The sequence below is a fragment of the Dama dama genome, chromosome 20, assembly GCF_033118175.1.
Source record: "Dama dama isolate Ldn47 chromosome 20, ASM3311817v1, whole genome shotgun sequence".
NCBI lineage: Eukaryota > Metazoa > Chordata > Mammalia > Artiodactyla > Cervidae > Dama > Dama dama.
Window position 1 is genome coordinate 102,979,447 of NC_083700.1, and position 16,775 is coordinate 102,996,221.

Consider the following 16,775-nt stretch of genomic DNA (forward strand, 5'->3'; position numbering starts at 1 on the left):
GAAAAGTTCATTTGTCTTAGGTATAAATAAAGACCCCCTGACTTCAGTCGGGAGAGTAGACTCTGGGGGAGGAAAGTGAAGTTAGAGAGGCCCCAGAGCCTCACAGGGTCGGGGTGGGAGCTGGGGGTGGGGGAGCTTGTCCAGCGCAAACGGAGGAGGGTGCTTGGAGAATACGCAGGTGACAGGACTGAGCCAGTGGCTCTTTTTAGCCGGTTCGGTGTTGTTCTTGCCCGAGTTGGGAAAAACAGGAGGAGCAGGTTTGAGGCAGGAAGGCAAGAGGTCTCTTTCGGCAGGGGTGTCGTTGAGGTCTGGCTAGACATCCGTGGAAATGTTCCAGGACCGGGAGTGCTGGGGACACAGGTGTTGGAGCCCCTGACCCAGAGGTGGATTTTTTGGAGGGTGGGGGGTGACGGGAGTGGGGCGACGGGAGTAGCGTGCCTGGGAGGAAGGGTGACGATGGCGAGGGCAGGAGGCCGGCGCCCAGGCTTCCCGGAAGGGACGTCGCCTCGGGGTCTCCTAGCGTCAGGCCCCGGATCCCTCTGGTCCTCCAGATGATCCAGGCGTCCCGCCTCCCGCCCGGCGGCCCGGGAAGCTCAGCCCCTCGGGCCCTCGGAGCGCGGAGACCGAGCAGAGCGGCGGAAACCAGCCAGGCGGGCGCTTCACGGCTGGGCGCCCCCTGCTCTGTGACGCGCGGGCGGGGACGCACGGTTGCCTCCTGTCCCCGCCTGTCCCCGCTGGGCCCGGAGCCCGAGCCGGAGCGGAGCGGACGATGGCGGCTCTGCGGCTCCTGGCGTCTGTGCTCAGGCGGCGGGTCCCCGCCGGCCGCTCGGGGCGCGCGCTGGCTAAGGGTGGCGCGTGCGGCTTCGCCTGCAGCGCCCGCGCGCGCGCCAGGTTCTACACGGACCCGGTGAAGGCCGTGGGAGACATCACTGACGGCTCGAGGATCATGATCGGAGGCTTCGGGCTTTGCGGGATCCCGGAGAACCTGATAGGGGCGCTGCTGAAGACCCGCGTGAAGGACTTGACCGTGGTCAGCAGCAACGTTGGGGTGGAGAACTTCGGTCTCGGCCTTTTACTGGGGACCAAGCAGATCACCCGCATCATCTGCTCCTACCTGGGGGAGAACTCGCTCTGTGAGCACCAGTACCTGGCAGGCGAGCTGGAGCTGGAGATCACGCCCCAGGGCACCCTGGCCGAGCGCATCCGCGCGGGGGGCGCCGGTGTGCCCGCCTTCTACACCCCCACGGCCTACGGGACCCTGGTCCAGGAGGGAGGCGCACCCATCAGGTACTTACCGGACGGCCACATCGCCATCCTCAGCCAGCCCAGGGAGGTGAGGGAGTTTCATGGGCAGCACTACCTGCTGGAGCATGCCATCACCGCCGATTTTGCTTTGGTGAAAGGCTGGAAGGCCGACTGGGCCGGAAATGTCATCTTCAGGGCCAGGGCCAGGAACTTCAACGTGCCCATGTGCAAAGCTGCCAGAACCTCCGTGGTGGAGGTTGAAGGAATTGTGGATGTGGGGTCCTTTGCCCCAGAAGACATCCATGTTCCTAACATTTATGTAGATCGCATTATACAGGGGGAAAAATATGAGAAAAGAATTGAGCGCTTAACCATCCGGAAAGAGGATGATGAAATATGCAAGTCTTCAGATAACATAAGGACGCGGATCATCAAGCGGGCAGCTCTTGAATTTGAGGACGGCATGTACGCCAATCTGGGCATCGGCATCCCTCTCCTGGCCCCCAGCTACATCAGCCCCAACATCACCGTGCACCTTCACAGTGAGAACGGGATCTTGGGCTTGGGTCCCTTTCCATTAAAAGAGGAGGTGGACACAGACCTCATCAATGCGGGCAAGCAGACAGTCACCCTTCTTCCCGGGGGCTGTTTTTTCTCCAGCGATGAGTCATTTGCCATGATTCGGGGGGGACACATCAACCTGACCTTGCTGGGAGCCATGCAGGTTTCCAAATACGGTGACCTGGCTAACTGGATGATACCCGGCAGGAAGGTGAAAGGCATGGGGGGTGCTATGGATCTGGTGTCCAGTTCCAAGACGCGCGTGGTGGTCACCATGGAGCACTGCAACAAGGCCAATGAACCCAAGATCGTGGAGAAGTGCACCATGCCGCTGACTGGGAAGCGGTGCGTGGACCGAATCATCACCGAGAAGGCCGTGTTTGACGTGCACAAGAAGACAGGACTGACCCTGATTGAGCTCTGGGAAGGCCTAACCGTGGAGGACGTCAAAAAGAGCACGGGGAGCCCCTTTGCCATCTCCCCGAATCTCAGACCCATGCAGCAGGTCAAAATGTAGCCCGAGAGTGAACCTCAGTCCCAGAGTGTGTGCTTCTGCCTTCACCTCCCAGGACTGCATTCCAAGGAAGCCACAGTCACAGTTGTACATTTCACCAGCATCTGGCAGCTTTATCCTGCCATCCCAGACTGATTGCCCCTGGATAGGCTTTGTTCTCTCAGGAGAGACATGCCTTTAATTAAAAACCAAAGGAAAGCAAAGACGTTGACCTTGTATGTCCTGTGAATTCTGAGAAAGCTCTGCTCCCATCGCCCTCCTCACTGTCTGTTATATTTACATTAAATTCTATGCTGTTTGAGATGATCCCATAGAAAGGGTTTCATTGAAGTGCCTGTTGGCATGAATGAATCATGAACCATAGGGAAAGTGACGGGGGAGGAACAAATCCACCCAGAGTCTGCGTCTGGAGTTTCCTAGAACCATGAAAACATACACACGTAAATGTGAATTTGTGATCAGGAGAAATGCTATCTTAAAGAATGACCTTTTTTTTCTTTTGGCCCCTTTGACTTTCCTTCTGGAACTTTCATTTTGTCCCTAAAGTTTGTTTTCATTGTAGCCTCACCTCTGCCCCCCATATTTCTGCTTCTTGTAGCTAAGCATATGTCTCTAGAAGGGAAGCAAGAATGTCTAGGCAGCCAGTAAACTGGTCATAGGAGCAATTGAAGGGGGAGAGACCGTGAGTACTAATGTTCTGCGGGGTGGTCTCCTCTGAATAAACAGTCTAGCCGTGTGCTTCCAAAGGCTTTGGCTTAGGATGGGAGGGATCTACAAACCTGACAGATGGACTTCAGTGGGTTTTCTCATCTCAGATCATCCAGATCAGACACTGGACCCTTCCTCTCTATCACAGCCTAAACCAGCCTTTTGTTCATACTCCCTTGAAACTCAAGAGAGGCAGAGAGGTACTTCATCCTGAATCCACAGTCTCACAAGCTAAACAGAAAAAAATGTGTGTGTGTGTGTGTGTGTGTGTGTCTAGGGTTCAAACTCAGGCCTGCCGTGGAACTCAGGCTTTCTCAGTGAGGCCCTAGGGCTGCACAGGAGCTCGTGGGTAAGAACACGAAGCTCCAGCTGGTCAAGGAAGGCCTTTCGGAGAGGCCTCCCTGGAGCCTCACCCTGGCGGGAGGCCCAGATCCTGAAGTGGAGACAGTGCCCCTGAAGGGACAGCCACGGGGTGTCAGGGGACCGTCACCAGGCGGGCAGGGGATGGGCATCACCGGGTGGACGGTGCAGCACCTTCTGGGGCTTCTGGAGACGAGGACCTGATGTGCCCTGGGTGTCGGGAGGGGTCTTCCAGCAGCAGCCAGGACAGGCAGAGGTTTCCAGAAGCAGATCAGTGAGAGGGCTGGTCAACAGCAGAAAGAAGGAAAAGCACTGCGTTCCTAGTTCTCCTGGCGAGGAAACAACCTGCGGGACAAAAGCACGCCTGGTCACAGCTGGTTTCCCTCCAAGGGTCCCCAGGCGTCCTGACTGTCCTTCAACGTGGACACCCATGACTGCAGGCTGAGAAGGGGGCAGGGGCTGCAGGGAGGGTCAGGTGGCACCCAGGGCAGAAAGAGGCCTTGGGGACGGATGGGAGCGACCTTGGCCTGGCCCAGGCGGAGGGGCTGAGTCCCCGGGGATGGGACAGGCAGGGGAGCTGCCATGACACCCGGGCCCTGATGGGGAGGACTCAGACATGGGAGGAGGCTGGACGTGTCGGGGGCCCGCCTGGCCCAGAAGAGCAGCATCTTCATCTGTGCCTGCAGTGGGGGAGGGAAGGCCACAATGGCCCCCATCTCCAGGCGTGGCCACACACCCTCATCCCCTGCAAAGGGACGGCGTGCCTGCCGGCACCCTCACAGCTCAGGTCTAGAGTGGGGACTCTGGGCCCCCGAGGCTCCTGGAGTTCCCGCTCTGCTTTCTCGAAAGGGTCCTGCCAGAGTCAGGCAGCCTGAGGGCCACCACCTGGACAGCCCAGGCCTGCCCTGTGACCCCACCTCTCTGTGCCCAGGAGACCCCAATATCAGACAGTTGCACAAAGAAAAGCCTACAGTGGGCCCAGCCTTGGGGCACTGAAGGTCTCCCTGGCCCGTCCGTGGACAGGGCTCTCCAGGGACTCACAGGACCGGGGCTGCACACACAGGCCCGGAGGGCTGCTGGGCCAAGACCACCCCACATGTCCACTGGGCATGGAGCTCCACTCCAGTGCCGCCTGGCCGACAGCCGTCCGCCTGCCTGTGTCACTCCTTGGCCACCTCCTGGTGCCCTCGGGCCCTTTCCCTCTGCAGAGGGGCTGCTCTGTGTCTTGTGGCTTCGCCTCCTCATGGGCCGGCTCTTCCTGGGTCCCTCACTTGCCATGATCCAAACTCCCCGAAGGCTTCTCCCTGGGCCCCTTCAGTGTCAGCTCCTGTCTCAGCAGGGTCATCTCTGCTGAGCCCTCTGATGGGCCCAGTGCGTGTAGTGGCAGGTGATGTCATAGGTCAAAGTTAGTTTCTGGTCAGTTGGTTGTTCAGTCAACTCTGGCCCCTGGACTTGGGCGTAAAGTACAGCCGTGTAAGGGCTGACCTTTGAGGTAAGTTGTGTGTGGGGCAGGCAATGTCCTTGACATGTCGTGTGCAGTGGAGATCATGAGACCGACCCGCTAATGTGTACACTTGCTTCATATCAACACGCCTGTGTGTGTTTGTGTGTACACATACATTTATGTGCACATGTGTACATGCCTGTGCATCAGTGTTGCAACATTGGGGTGAAATGTATGTGGAAATGGGATGCTCTGCCTTGTGTTTTAAGAAATGTGACAGTGAGCTTGTAGTCACATCCCTGTTGTTTAGTCTGAGAAAATCCCATCAGGAAAGGAAATGACATTTTCCCTTTATGGAAAAGGAAAAGACATTCTCATCTTTATGATGAAAGCCAGGAAATAACCTAAATGTCTAAAGATGAACTAATATCTAAATATTCAGATCTACTCAAAGGAATTTTGTATATTTGAAACGTTCATAGTTGAGACTTAACCGAGAAAATGTTTAGGTGGAAAAATTGGGGAAAAAATACGGATTTCTTTGTTTTGCGGAAAATTTTTTAAAAACTATTTTTTATATTGGTTGTGTGGATCTTTGTCGCTGTGCATGGGCTGTCTCTGGTTGCGGCTAGTGCAGCTGCTCTTTGTTGTGGTGCCTGAGGATTTCACTGTGGTGGCTTCTCTAATTTCAGAGCACAGGCTCTAGGCACACGGGCTTCAGCAGTTGCAGCACTATGCTCACAATTTAAATTAACATGAAAAACGAAAGCCTAGAAAAAGTGAAAATGGTGTATTGTAGTGTGGAAGGGGTTTTATGGGTGATATTTTTTCTAAGTTTCTTTACAGTTGTTTTTATATCACTTTGACGATTAAAACACAAGAGTGCATTGGGAATACAAAGAGGTACAGGAAGATAGTTTTATTGGTGGAGCTGACTTTTCCAGGGATAATCAGTGTGTTTTTCCTGCATCCTCAGGCTCTAGGCGGATGTGGGTAAAATTCCGCTTTTACAAGCATCACTGCTTTGAGGCTAAAGCCCCAGTTGTGTCTTTGCCCGCAGCCTTTTCTCTTTCTTCCTTTTTAAACCACAGACCTGGTGGCTAAGAACATAAGTGGACAAGAACTTGGGCTCTGGGATTAGATGCTTGTGTTTGAACCCGACCCTGGGACTTGGAGTAAATGTCTCTGCCTGCTGAGCCTGGGGTCTCCTTTGGGGGCTTTAGGGGGCGGTATCAGCAGAGCAAGCACTGAGCCAGCCCTTTCCCCGGTGAGGGCTGTAAATCCTACACTGATCCCCAGAAAGGATGGGGTGGGAGCTAGAGCCCCACGATGGAGGTTTGACCCTGGTTCTGAAAGTCCCCGGCAGTGGGGCTCTGGGGAGTCACTGAGCAGCTCTGTTTCTCGGTGAAATGATGGGTCCGGGGTCACCGTGAAGACTGGCTGAGAACCTCACGTGAACTGACTGGAGTCTGTAAAGCACTGTTAGCACCAGAGACGCCCTCGATCATCACTAATCCTGACCCTGCGCTCGCGAGGCCCCTCCCTGACCCCGTAGACGCGCCGCCCCGTCAGGGGGTTGGGGGGAGAGCGGGCAGGGAAGCTGAGGGGCTGGGGCTGGACTGGGGACCCGGGTCTTCAGAGGCGGAAACCCAGGCGCAGTGGGTCCCCCGAGGTCTCAACCTCGAGCTCCCGGCCCGCCCACAGAGAGGTCCCCGCTGTGTCCCCACGCAGCGCCCGCCCCCGAGTGACCCCTCTCTGTTCTCTCCATCTCAGGGCGCAGCGTGGATCCTGGCCTGGCCGGTCTGCTGGGGCGACAGGCTCCGCGCTCCAAACAGCCTTTCGTGGTCACCTTTTTCAGGGCGAGCCCTGGCCCGGGCCCCGCCCGAGCCCCTCGAGCGGCAAGGCCCCTGAAGAGGAGGCCGCCGAAAAGAACCAACGAGCTGCCGCCCCCGAACAAACTGCCGGGGATCTTCGGTGAGCCTGGGGACGGAGGCGGGGACGGAGCCCCTCTGGCCTCAGCGCGGTCAGGCCGACGGTCACCCCGCCGCCTTTCCTGACACCCTCTGCCCTGCCCCTGCGGAGCGACGCCCCCAGAGTCTCCGGGGCTCTGAGCATCCACCCTTGCTGCCCGCACCGCCCCCAGAGTCCCTTCTCTGCCTCGGGGGCTCAGCAGGCCTCGCCCTGGTCTCTGTCAGAACCAGGAGCCCCTGCGGGCCTCGGTGCTGCCCCGGGCGCCCCGCAGGCTCCAGGTGTGTGTGAGGTCACCCCACCAGGCTGAGCCCCGCCGGGTCAAGGCCACCAGGGGCCCTTCCTCCGCGGGAGCCAGCCTTTGCCTGGACTCAGCGGGCGCCACTTGTCCTGTGGGATGGGCGTGGCAGGACAGGCGGAGGAGGTCGGGGTGACTCCAGGGAGAGGAGGAGGGGCCCCTGGACGGCCGAGGGCCCCCGGGGCTTTTACTGGATTATCAGGACCCCACAGGCTGAAAGTCAGGGGAGGCTGGGCTGAGTGTGGGGTGACCGCAACCATAGGGAGCCATCGAAAGTTCTTGAACTGGGTCATGGCACCAGCAGAGATGCAGACATGGGCTTCAGGAGACCAAATGGGTTAGTTTCCCACAATTTATTATTCAACAAATGTGCGCGTCATGGCGTCCCCCGCCCTGGCAGCAGCCCAGCAAAGTCCTTGCCCCTCGTGTCCCCGCAGACGACGTCCACGGCTCCCACGGCCGGCAGGTGTGCCGTCGGCACGAGTTGTACGTGAGCTTCCAGGACCTGGGCTGGCTGGTGAGTGCCAAGTCTCCTCCTTTCCTAAACGACCGTCCCCACCTGGAGACCCCAAGTGCGTCCCAGGGGAGGCAGACCCACGGAGAACTTGGATTGTCTTTATTTTCCTCTGTTTTCCAAGTTCTCTAAAGGGAGAATGTGTTGCTTTGATAGTGAAAAGTGCTGTTTTGTAAAACCATGAATATGGAGACCGAGTCCTCAGCCGAAAATGTCAGAGCTGCAGCAGGAAAGCTGAGGCCAGGGTGGGTGGGCAGTGCCTCTGGGGGGGCTGTGACCGGGGCGGCGGGAGAGGACACAGCTGAGCGCTGATGGCGCGTGAAGGGGACGGAGCTCGTGCCCAGCTCTGCCCACCGAGGGACTTTGGTGGATGTCTGGCCTGGTGGGGGGGGACTCGGCCCTGGGAGGTGTCCTGAGGGTGAGGGAGGGAGGGGGCAGCCCTGAGTCGTGCTGTGACAGGTGCTGGATGAAGGGCTGGGAGGGCGCGTGGATGGGACTCACCTTCTCCCATTACCTCCCAGGACTGGGTCATCGCCCCCCAAGGCTACTCAGCCTATTACTGTGAAGGGGAGTGCTCCTTCCCGCTGGACTCCTGCATGAACGCCACCAACCACGCCATCCTGCAGTCCCTGGTCAGTACCACGCCCTCCTGCCCGGACACCTGGGGGAGGGGTTCACCCCGGGGAGCGGGGCGTGCAGCCAGGAGGTGATGGTAGCACTGCTGTGTCAGGGAGCCTTCTTCACATGGAGACCTTCCTGCCTGCACGTGCAGTGAAATCCCACAGCCGTACGGAGACCGCCCCTGTGTGGCCACTCTGTGTGGAGACCCTGCCTCCCATGCACCTGAACAGCGAGCAGCAGGCTCTTGCTGACTGGTGTGCACACATACACACGTGTGCACTCCACATGCACATGGGGGGCATTCACGTCCATTGGGTGGGCCTGCCTGCTGGTGGTCAGAGGCACAGCACGTTCAGGACAGGCCCCAGCGACACACATGTGCACCGTGTTCACTGTCGAGTGCGGCCTCCTGCATGGGACACACACCCCGGGGGTCCGGCTGGGGGACACACGTGGACGCTATGTCCTCTCTTCCCGCAGGAGACTCAGGGGCGCCCTGTGCCCTCTGGCTTCGGCTGCCCCTCCCGTCCCTCTCCTTTTCCTTCCGGGTCCCTCTCGCTCTTAGTGTTTCTACAGATCTTAGGGCTTCTGATGCCCTGGTGTCTGGGGTAACTTTAAATGCTGGAATTTTCTAGTAGCAACATGGTTGAGGCTGCTTATTGCTAAGTGTTTGCAGTGGCTTTTGTGTGTGTGTACTGAGGCTTATTTCTAGAACGTTGACCTGGGCACTCTAGTCAGAGGCTGCTCAAGCTGATGCCACAGAGTGAGTGAGTGAGTTAAGAAAGCAGCTCGGACCCCCGGTGATGCCTCCTTTCCTGGTGGTCACGTGGGGTTTGCCGGACACTCCCTCCCCCAGGAGCCGCCTTCCTTGCAGAATCTCAGGGGTGATGAGAGTGTGTGGGCTTCTCTCTGCCCTGTGAGGGGGGCACGGGTGATGATGGCACTGCCCCCCAGGACTGGTCCCCTGGCTCTGCAGCAGCCGCGCCCCTCAGTCCCCGAGCTGTCAGTCAGCAGGGGGGAGCGCCAGCTCTGTGCTAGGTGCTGTCAGGGCAGTGGCTGCCCTCGGGGGAGGCTGTCAGTGAACACGAGAAGAAAGGAACAGCCAACACCATGGGTCCCCTGAGGAAGGGAAGACTGGGACGAGCTGGGCGGGCTCAAGGACCCTGGCTTGGAGGGGAGGAGGACGGAGGCAGGTGATGTTGGGGTGGGCAGGGCCTGTCCCGGGGTCCCTCCTAAGGTGGCAGGTGGTGGTGTTAATCCCAAGTAAACTGAGGAGTGGAGCAGGTTTCAGAGAAGCAGGGCCTGATCTGGGCACTCTCTGGAAGCATCTCTGGCAGCTGCAGGAGGACAGACCATGACGTCGAGGGTGGAGGAGGCAGGGAGGAGTGAGGAGCTGCTATGGTCCCGACAGGAGGACCAGGCACCTGGTGGGGTGAGAAGTGGACGGTGGAGGCAGGAGGGCAGGAGCCCAGGCCTCCAGGTGAGACCCTCCCCCAGGACGAGGAGGGGGCAGCGAAGGTGCTGGGTTGAAGAAAGGATTGGAGGGAATCAGTGGTTCTGCTTCTGCCCCTCTGTGTGTGAGACCCTGCAGGACCCTAGGTGAGAAGTTGCGGGTGGGTCTAAGTCTGGAGTCTCTGAGTCATGAGAGCAGAAGAGATTTTCTGGGGGGACAGCGGAGGTGGGAGAGGTGGGCGAGGATGGGCCTCCTCCCTGGAGAGGCCTGGGGAGGAAGAGGAGCCTGGGTGGGAGGGAGAGGGGTGAGATGGTGGTTGTGGTGTCCTGGGGCCGAAGAGGTGGAAGTGGGTCCCTCCAGCCTCACCCGCCACGTTCCCCATGCAGCAGCTAGAGGGTCGCACTAAAGCACAAATGTGACCACCTCCTTCTGGGCCAGGAAACCTCCCGATAATGCATCCCTTATCCCTGGGGAGAAGTCTGAGCCTTTGGCCTGTGATTCAGGGCCCTTTACTGGCCTACACACCTCCCCAGCGTCCCCCAGCCCACGTCCCAGTGCCCGCACCTCCCTGTCTCTGCCCAGGGCCTCCTCGCCCGCCCTGTGCCAGGCCAGCTCCTGCTGCTCACCCTGCTGCCTTGTCTCTGGGTCCTTCCCAGCCAGGGTTGGTCTCAGTGTTCATGTTCCCAGAGCGAGGACGGCTGCTGTGCGCTGTGCTGCTCTTTGGGTCCTGGGTGTTTGCTGGGATGTTCCCGTCTCCCCTCCTCTCCTGCTGAGGATGAGAGTGGGGACCATGTCTGGGACACTTTTGTATTCTCCACCTGGGTAGGGTTGGCACAAGGCATGTGAAATACATTTGTGTTGGAATGGAGGAAAATACCATTATACCCATTTGGCAGAGGAGAAAACTGAGGCCCACAGATGCATGACTGTTTCCCAAGGATGCACAGACAATAAGTTACAGAGCCTCTGATTTGGTCTCCCACATGGTTCTAAAGTGAATTGAATGGAAAAGCAAATTAGGCTTCAGGTCAGTCTGTTTGGTGCAGACAGGGCAAAGACCGTCCTCTGTGTCGATCACCTGGTGAAGCTGGTGAAGATGGACTTCCAGAACAGCTGCACCCCTGTGGTGCCAACTCCTCTCTTGAGGGTTCCAACCCAGGAAAGGCCCTCCCAGGTTTCCAGCTACTTAGAGCCCCATGGCTGGCTGGCACAGGTGGGCAGTGTTGCCTGGTTTCTTTCATGTGGGCCTATGCAAGTGGAGCCCAGCCACCCCAGGTGGAGGCTGGGAAGTTGGGGAGCAGTGCTGGACATCTGGCTGGACATCCCCACAGAGGCCTCAGCTCCCCCTGGGGCCTCAGAGAGGCTCTGGGCCCCAGGCCAGCCTGGTGCCTGGCTGACGGTCCTGGCAGCAGTCTGGCTCCGAGCTGGGGCTCCCAGGACAAGGCTGGGTTCTGGGGACCCCGGGCCAAGCTGCTGGACAGGACCCCCCCCCCCCCCCCCCCAAATCAGACAGCTTCATCCTGGTCCTGCTCATCGGCCTCGGTGAGGGCTGGGAGGTCCGGTGGATAGTTGCAGGTTCCCTTTTCTCTCAGGCCCCCACTGACTGGGGGTGCCTTCAGGGCCTGTCCCTGTGGCGCCCTAATGAGGAGTCCAGTATGAACTGCAGCTCATCCTGCCGAGTCTCTGCCTAAACATTTGTGTAGAGGCTGCCCCAGCTCCCTCAGATGGGCTGTTTTTAGGAGTAGAGCTGTTTGCAGGAGGGTAGCAGGGACTCCCGGCCCTCTCCCCCCTCCCGGCCCTCTCCCCTCTCCCGGTCCAGCCATGCAACTGTGCAGGTGACTCAGCCCCTGTGGCCCCAGCGGTCATCTGCCCAGAACAATCCCTGCCTGGAGGTTGTTACGGGAGTGGAGGTGCTTTGAGAAACAAAGGTGTCAGATATCCCAAGAGTAAGCCTGGAAGTCTGGGCTTTAAGAGGTGTAACAGGGACCTTCCTTCACCGGCTCCCAGCCTGGAGGGGCGGATGGACCAGAAACGGCTCAAGCGGACAAGACACGATCAGGGATGTTAATAGAAGCGATCAGGGACGGAGGGGCAGAGGGGATGGGGGAGGGGGAGGCGGCCCAGCAGCGGCGCCAGGCAGGCGCTGGCACAGGTGCGGGGGACCCGCAGGGTCAGGGTCGCCCCATCTAAGGGGAGGGCCTGTGGCAGGAGCCCCCGGTGCTCAGTCTGAGCCTGAGGGCAGCGGGCAGGGCGGGGGTCAAGGGGGCGGGGCCGGGGCCGGGTTGACGCCAGCACTTGCCCGGCCGGGCTGCGGGGGGAAGGGGAGGGGCAGGGGGGAGGGGGAGAGGCAGAGGGGAAGCGGGAGGGGGGCAGCGAGGAGAGGGGAGGAGAGGGGAGGGGGGCGAGGGGCGGGGGGGAGATGGAGCTGGGAAGGGGCCAGCGGCCGGAGCCCCAGGCGGCAGGAGCTGGGCGCTGGGACGGGGGTCCCGGGAGGAGCCCGCGGTTCTCACGCCTCTGCCCGCCGCCCCCTCCCCGCCAGGTGCACCTGATGAAGCCGGACGCGGTCCCCAAGGCGTGCTGCGCGCCCACCAAGCTGAGTGCCACCTCCGTGCTCTACTACGACAGCAGCAACAACGTCATCCTGCGCAAGCACCGCAACATGGTGGTCCGCGCCTGCGGCTGCCACTGAGGCCCCGCCCCCGCCGGCCGGCCCTCCGCGGGCGCGGGGGCCAGGAGACCCCCCAGCGCCGTCACAGCTCAGGCAGGGTGGCAGTGAGGGCCCCCCTCCCCTGCCCACATCCTCCAATGGGCTGGTCCTTCCCAGGCCCTCTGCCCCATCGCGTGCCTGATGTCCTGGTGGAACTCTGCATGGTGGTCTCAGTCATGCAGCAGGGTTCTACCCCAGCTCCCTCCCCAGAGGCTCAGGCTGACTTATCTTTGGGGTTGACAGAGAGTCCTGTCTGAGGACCCACTCTTGTCCATTGCTGGCCCAGCTGCGGGCGGATGTGGGGTGAACTGAGGCACCTGGAGTCCAGGATGGCCACCTCAGGCCCTTCACCACCCAGGACTGGGTTTGGGGATGTGCAGACAGGTCCTGGTCCATCTCCAGTTGCCTGACCCTCCCGGGTGCAAAACCGGGCATTTCTGGGCACTCAGAACGTGGAGTCATCTTCAGTTTTCTATATTTGTGCATCTGAATGACCAGACTGTTGGCCACAAGGAGGCATGTGGGTCACCTCCAGAAAGAGCTGAATGAATAGCATGATTTAGGGCCAAGGCCAGTGTCAATTACCTTCCCTGTCCTCCTGCCTTGATCTGTCTCTGCTGTCTGGGGAAGATGTGCCTTGCATGGACACTTTGGTGAAACAAAAAATCTTGGGGGCTTTATTGACCCCATCTGTCAGTCACTGTGTTGAACAATCAGGAGTTCAGCTCTGTGAAAAAGTTACCTTTTCACTGGGCCCAGTATGGTGGATACATTGGGTGGCCCAGGATGATAATGCCCAGCAAGGGTGAAAAAGTTTCTCTTAACTTTCTGCATGGCAGTCATCAATTATCAACCTTGATATTTTTTCGTTCAACTCTGGAGAGAATTTCAAAGTGATCAGCACCAAACTCAGGTGGCCACCACCAACAGATTAGAGTTGTTTGTAGAGTGAAAACTGCCTGCCTTCTCCTGCTAAGGAGCAATTCACTGCACCCAGGGACACTGGGTGGCCTGTGGCCAGGCATGGGGCGAGGGCAGGGCTGGTCAGCACCTGCCTGTGTCCAGAAGTTGTCAAAAACAGACTGGTCACCCAAGTCTGCGTCACCCTGTGTGCCCCAGAGTCCCGTCCTGTTTCTTGGGGTCTGTGAGCCAAAGAAAAGGCCTGCATCCCAGGGGAGTGACAGGTGGCAATTAGGCCGAGTTGGGTGGGGAGGTTCCCGGAAACCACTGTTCTCCTTGGAGCAGCCACCGGCAGCTGGAGTGTTTATTTGATTTCTGACTTGGTAAGCCTGTAATTTTACCTGGTGTAGCAGACAGAACCCAGCTGTCCAAACCCCAAAATATCATTAAAAACAGATCCTGGGCCCGCCCCAATCCAGGGGCACAGCCCAGGATGACACCCCGGGAGTTCACTCTGTGCCCTGAAGGGGCTCCAGGAGCGCAGCAGGGGTGGAGGAGGGGGCTGGGCTGCGGGACAGCAGCCCCTCCGCTTGGACCTGGGAAGGGCTCTGGGAGCCAGTGCACCGGAAGAGACCCCTCCACGGACACAGGAAAGCAGTGAGCTCCGCAACAGTGTAGGGATCTAGGCTCTGGCCTACATGTTAGGGATGTGCCTTTTGACTTCCTCCTCTAGGCCTCATTTCCCATCTGTAATACAAAGCTTTTTGATCTGCAAAGGACCTTCAGCCTGGGAAACTGTGTCTGCCAAGCTTGTCTCACAATGAGCCCAGAGGCAACCTGGCAACCCTGAACGTGGAGCTCAGGTGGCCATCATGAATCAGAGCTGGCACATAAGGTGGAACCTATTTTTATTCTAGTGCTTACCTAAGAGTTTTCTCGTCCCAACAGCAAAGATAGTCTCCTGTGCATGTGCTTAGTCGTTCAGTCATGTTCAGCTCTTGTGACCCTACGGACTGTAGCCCGTCAGGTCCTCTGTCCATGAGATTCTCCCAGGCAATACTGGAATGGGCTTAGTTAGGGGCACACCAGGCATGTCTGTCCCGTTACCCAAAGGTTGGCAGATGCTGAGCACACCTCACCTCCCAACCAAGCAGTGCTTAGGGATGGAGCTGCAGCCTTGCTTTCATCCGGAACAACTGAAAAAGTGTTCATTGTTTATGTACCTGGTAGTCAGACTTCAGCAACTTTTGCCATCCGGTCACTAAGTGAAATCAAATAGGAAAACCCCTGAGTGGTGCCACAGCAGTAAATGCACACAAGGCCCATGTATTTTATCCCGAGAGTTATCTCTGCTCAGCCAAGCGGTGCAGTGGCAGGAGAGATGCCACCATTTCCCTTTCTCTTGCTCAGGGCCTGGCTTGTTTACCTGGCCAGACTAGAAAGATAAATAAAGGTGGTCAGTTCAGACCCACTGACAGCAATGGGAAGTCAATGACAGCTGATAGGTAAGGAGGATGTGGAGAAAAAAAGCGAAAGGAGAAACACACAAGTTTTGCTATTTGCGGTATAATCCTGGCCTCAAGAGCAAGTCATCACGTCAGGTTCACTGTTTCAAACCAAGGTAGGTTTAGTAACATGTTCTGGAAAATTTCCTAAGAAATAGGAAAAGAGGCAGCAGGCATAACAAGAGCACAGATTCTTGAAGCCAAATGGACTTGAATCCTGGGTACTCTTCCTCTGTAGAGCAGGATAGTGGCTCTCTCCTTCCAAGCTATTAAAAAATCATCTGTGTACACAAACATTTAGTACCATTCTGGCATATAAATATTTAACAACTAGTGAAAGTCAATTGTGTTCAACTCTTCTGCAACCCCATGGATGGTAGCCCACCAGGCTCCTCTGTCCATGGAATTCTCCAGGCCAGAATACTGGAGTGGGTAGCCTAGCCCTTCTTCAGGAAATCTTCCTGACCTAGGAATTGAACCCAGGTCTCCTGCATTGCAGATGGATTCTTTACCAACTGAGCTACCAGAGAAGCCCCTAGGAATACTGGAGTGAGTTGCATTCCCTTTTCCAGGGGGTCTTCCTGACCCAAGGACTGAACCTGGGTCTCCTGCATTGTAGGCAGATTCTACTTAACAACTGGTATCTGTTGGTTTTATAACAAAAGAATTTGCTAGTTTTGCGCCCCTTCTGTGCTTGGTCACTAAAACTTTCTTCTTCTGAGAATGTATTTTGTGGGTGATGGTGTTTGTTCAGAGCTGTGCTTTTTCCTAAAACATTTACACACCACAATCCTTTGAGGACAGGACTTGTGTTCTCACTGCTTTAAAGGTCTGGGCAAGTGGCCGGTTATGCGGCAGTGGCCGGGGCAGTGACTCCATGCTGTGTGTTCCCAGGAGCCTGCTGAGGGCGCTCAGCGCTGCCGAGGTGCCCTGTAGGCAATCTAGACAGGGCTTGTCCATCCTGAGTGTCACTCCTCATGGGGAGGCCCTTTATAAGCACTCGACCCACTTTTTTTTTTTTAATGTGCTTTTATTACAGCAATAATGCAATTTAGAAGGAAAGTTTGCAAAAAACAAAAAAATAAAATACAATTCAAATCACCATAATCCTACAAGTCAGATAAACATGCTAGTTAATATTTTGTTGAATTTATTTCTACGTTTTCTTAGGGTATATATATATAATATAGATGTTTACATATTACAGATAAGTATTTGTACAAAACTGGAATTATCCTGTATTATATAAACTGCTTTAGATGTGCTTTCTCCACTTTATTATATGGTATAATTTCCCCTAATAAATACGTTTTGAAAATATATTTTCAAACTGGAACTCTTTGTTTTTCACCACTAAAAAGTAGGTTCAACAGTCTTTTTTTGTGCCAGCAGCATCTGGAGCAGACATGCTGTGAAACACTCCCAAGCCACAGAGTCCTGGGGCCACAACCCTGGGTCTCTTCCTCTGTGCAGCCACCACACCCAGCAAAGATGGGGCCTGGCCCTGGAGGAGCTAGTGAGGGATGGTGTTGGTTAATTTTCTGTCTATAGTTAGGCCGCGGTATCCACAGTTTAGCCAAACACCAGTCCAGATGGTGCTGTGAAGGCATTTTTCAGGTGTGACTGACACTTAAATCAGTATGTCTGAAAGTAAAGCAGATGACCCTCCCCCAAACGGTGTGGGTGGGCCTCATGCAATCAGTTGAGGGTCTCAAGAGAGAAAGACTAGGATCCCATGAGGGTAAGGAATTCTGCCTTCAGAACAGTCTTTGGACTCAAGCATCAACATCAACTCTCCCTGGGGCTCCAGCCTGCTGGCCTGTCCTGCAGCTATCAGACTTGTCAGCCCCCACAACTGTACAGCCAGTTCTGTATAATGAATCTTTCTCTGTGTACACATATGCACATCCTATTGGTTCTGTTTCTCTGGAGAACTCTAATACAGGGACCATATGGTATCTGTCACCAATTACTCCA

At 56.9% G+C, this 16,775-nt stretch overlaps 2 protein-coding genes across 3 annotated transcripts in view; both read left to right on the plus strand.

Moving 5' to 3' along the window:
• BMP8B (bone morphogenetic protein 8b) overlaps positions 1-15,967 on the plus strand; it is a 34,220-nt gene extending 18,253 nt beyond the window's left edge. For both annotated transcript variants that reach the window (XM_061122300.1, XM_061122299.1), the window contains exons 4-7: positions 6,606-6,806; positions 7,536-7,615; positions 8,134-8,244; positions 12,226-15,967. In XM_061122300.1, the coding sequence (XP_060978283.1) occupies positions 6,606-6,806; positions 7,536-7,615; positions 8,134-8,244; positions 12,226-12,375 (542 nt within the window). In that variant the 3' untranslated portion in view covers positions 12,376-15,967. The remainder of the gene's footprint in view (positions 1-6,605; positions 6,807-7,535; positions 7,616-8,133; positions 8,245-12,225) is intronic.
• Positions 770-6,565, plus strand: LOC133040370 (succinyl-CoA:3-ketoacid coenzyme A transferase 2, mitochondrial-like). Its single transcript, XM_061120086.1, has one exon. The coding sequence runs from the start codon at positions 770-772 to the stop codon at positions 2,321-2,323; it is 1,554 nt and encodes a 517-aa protein (XP_060976069.1). The 3' UTR covers positions 2,324-6,565.
• Positions 15,968-16,775: the final 808 nt, after the last annotated feature.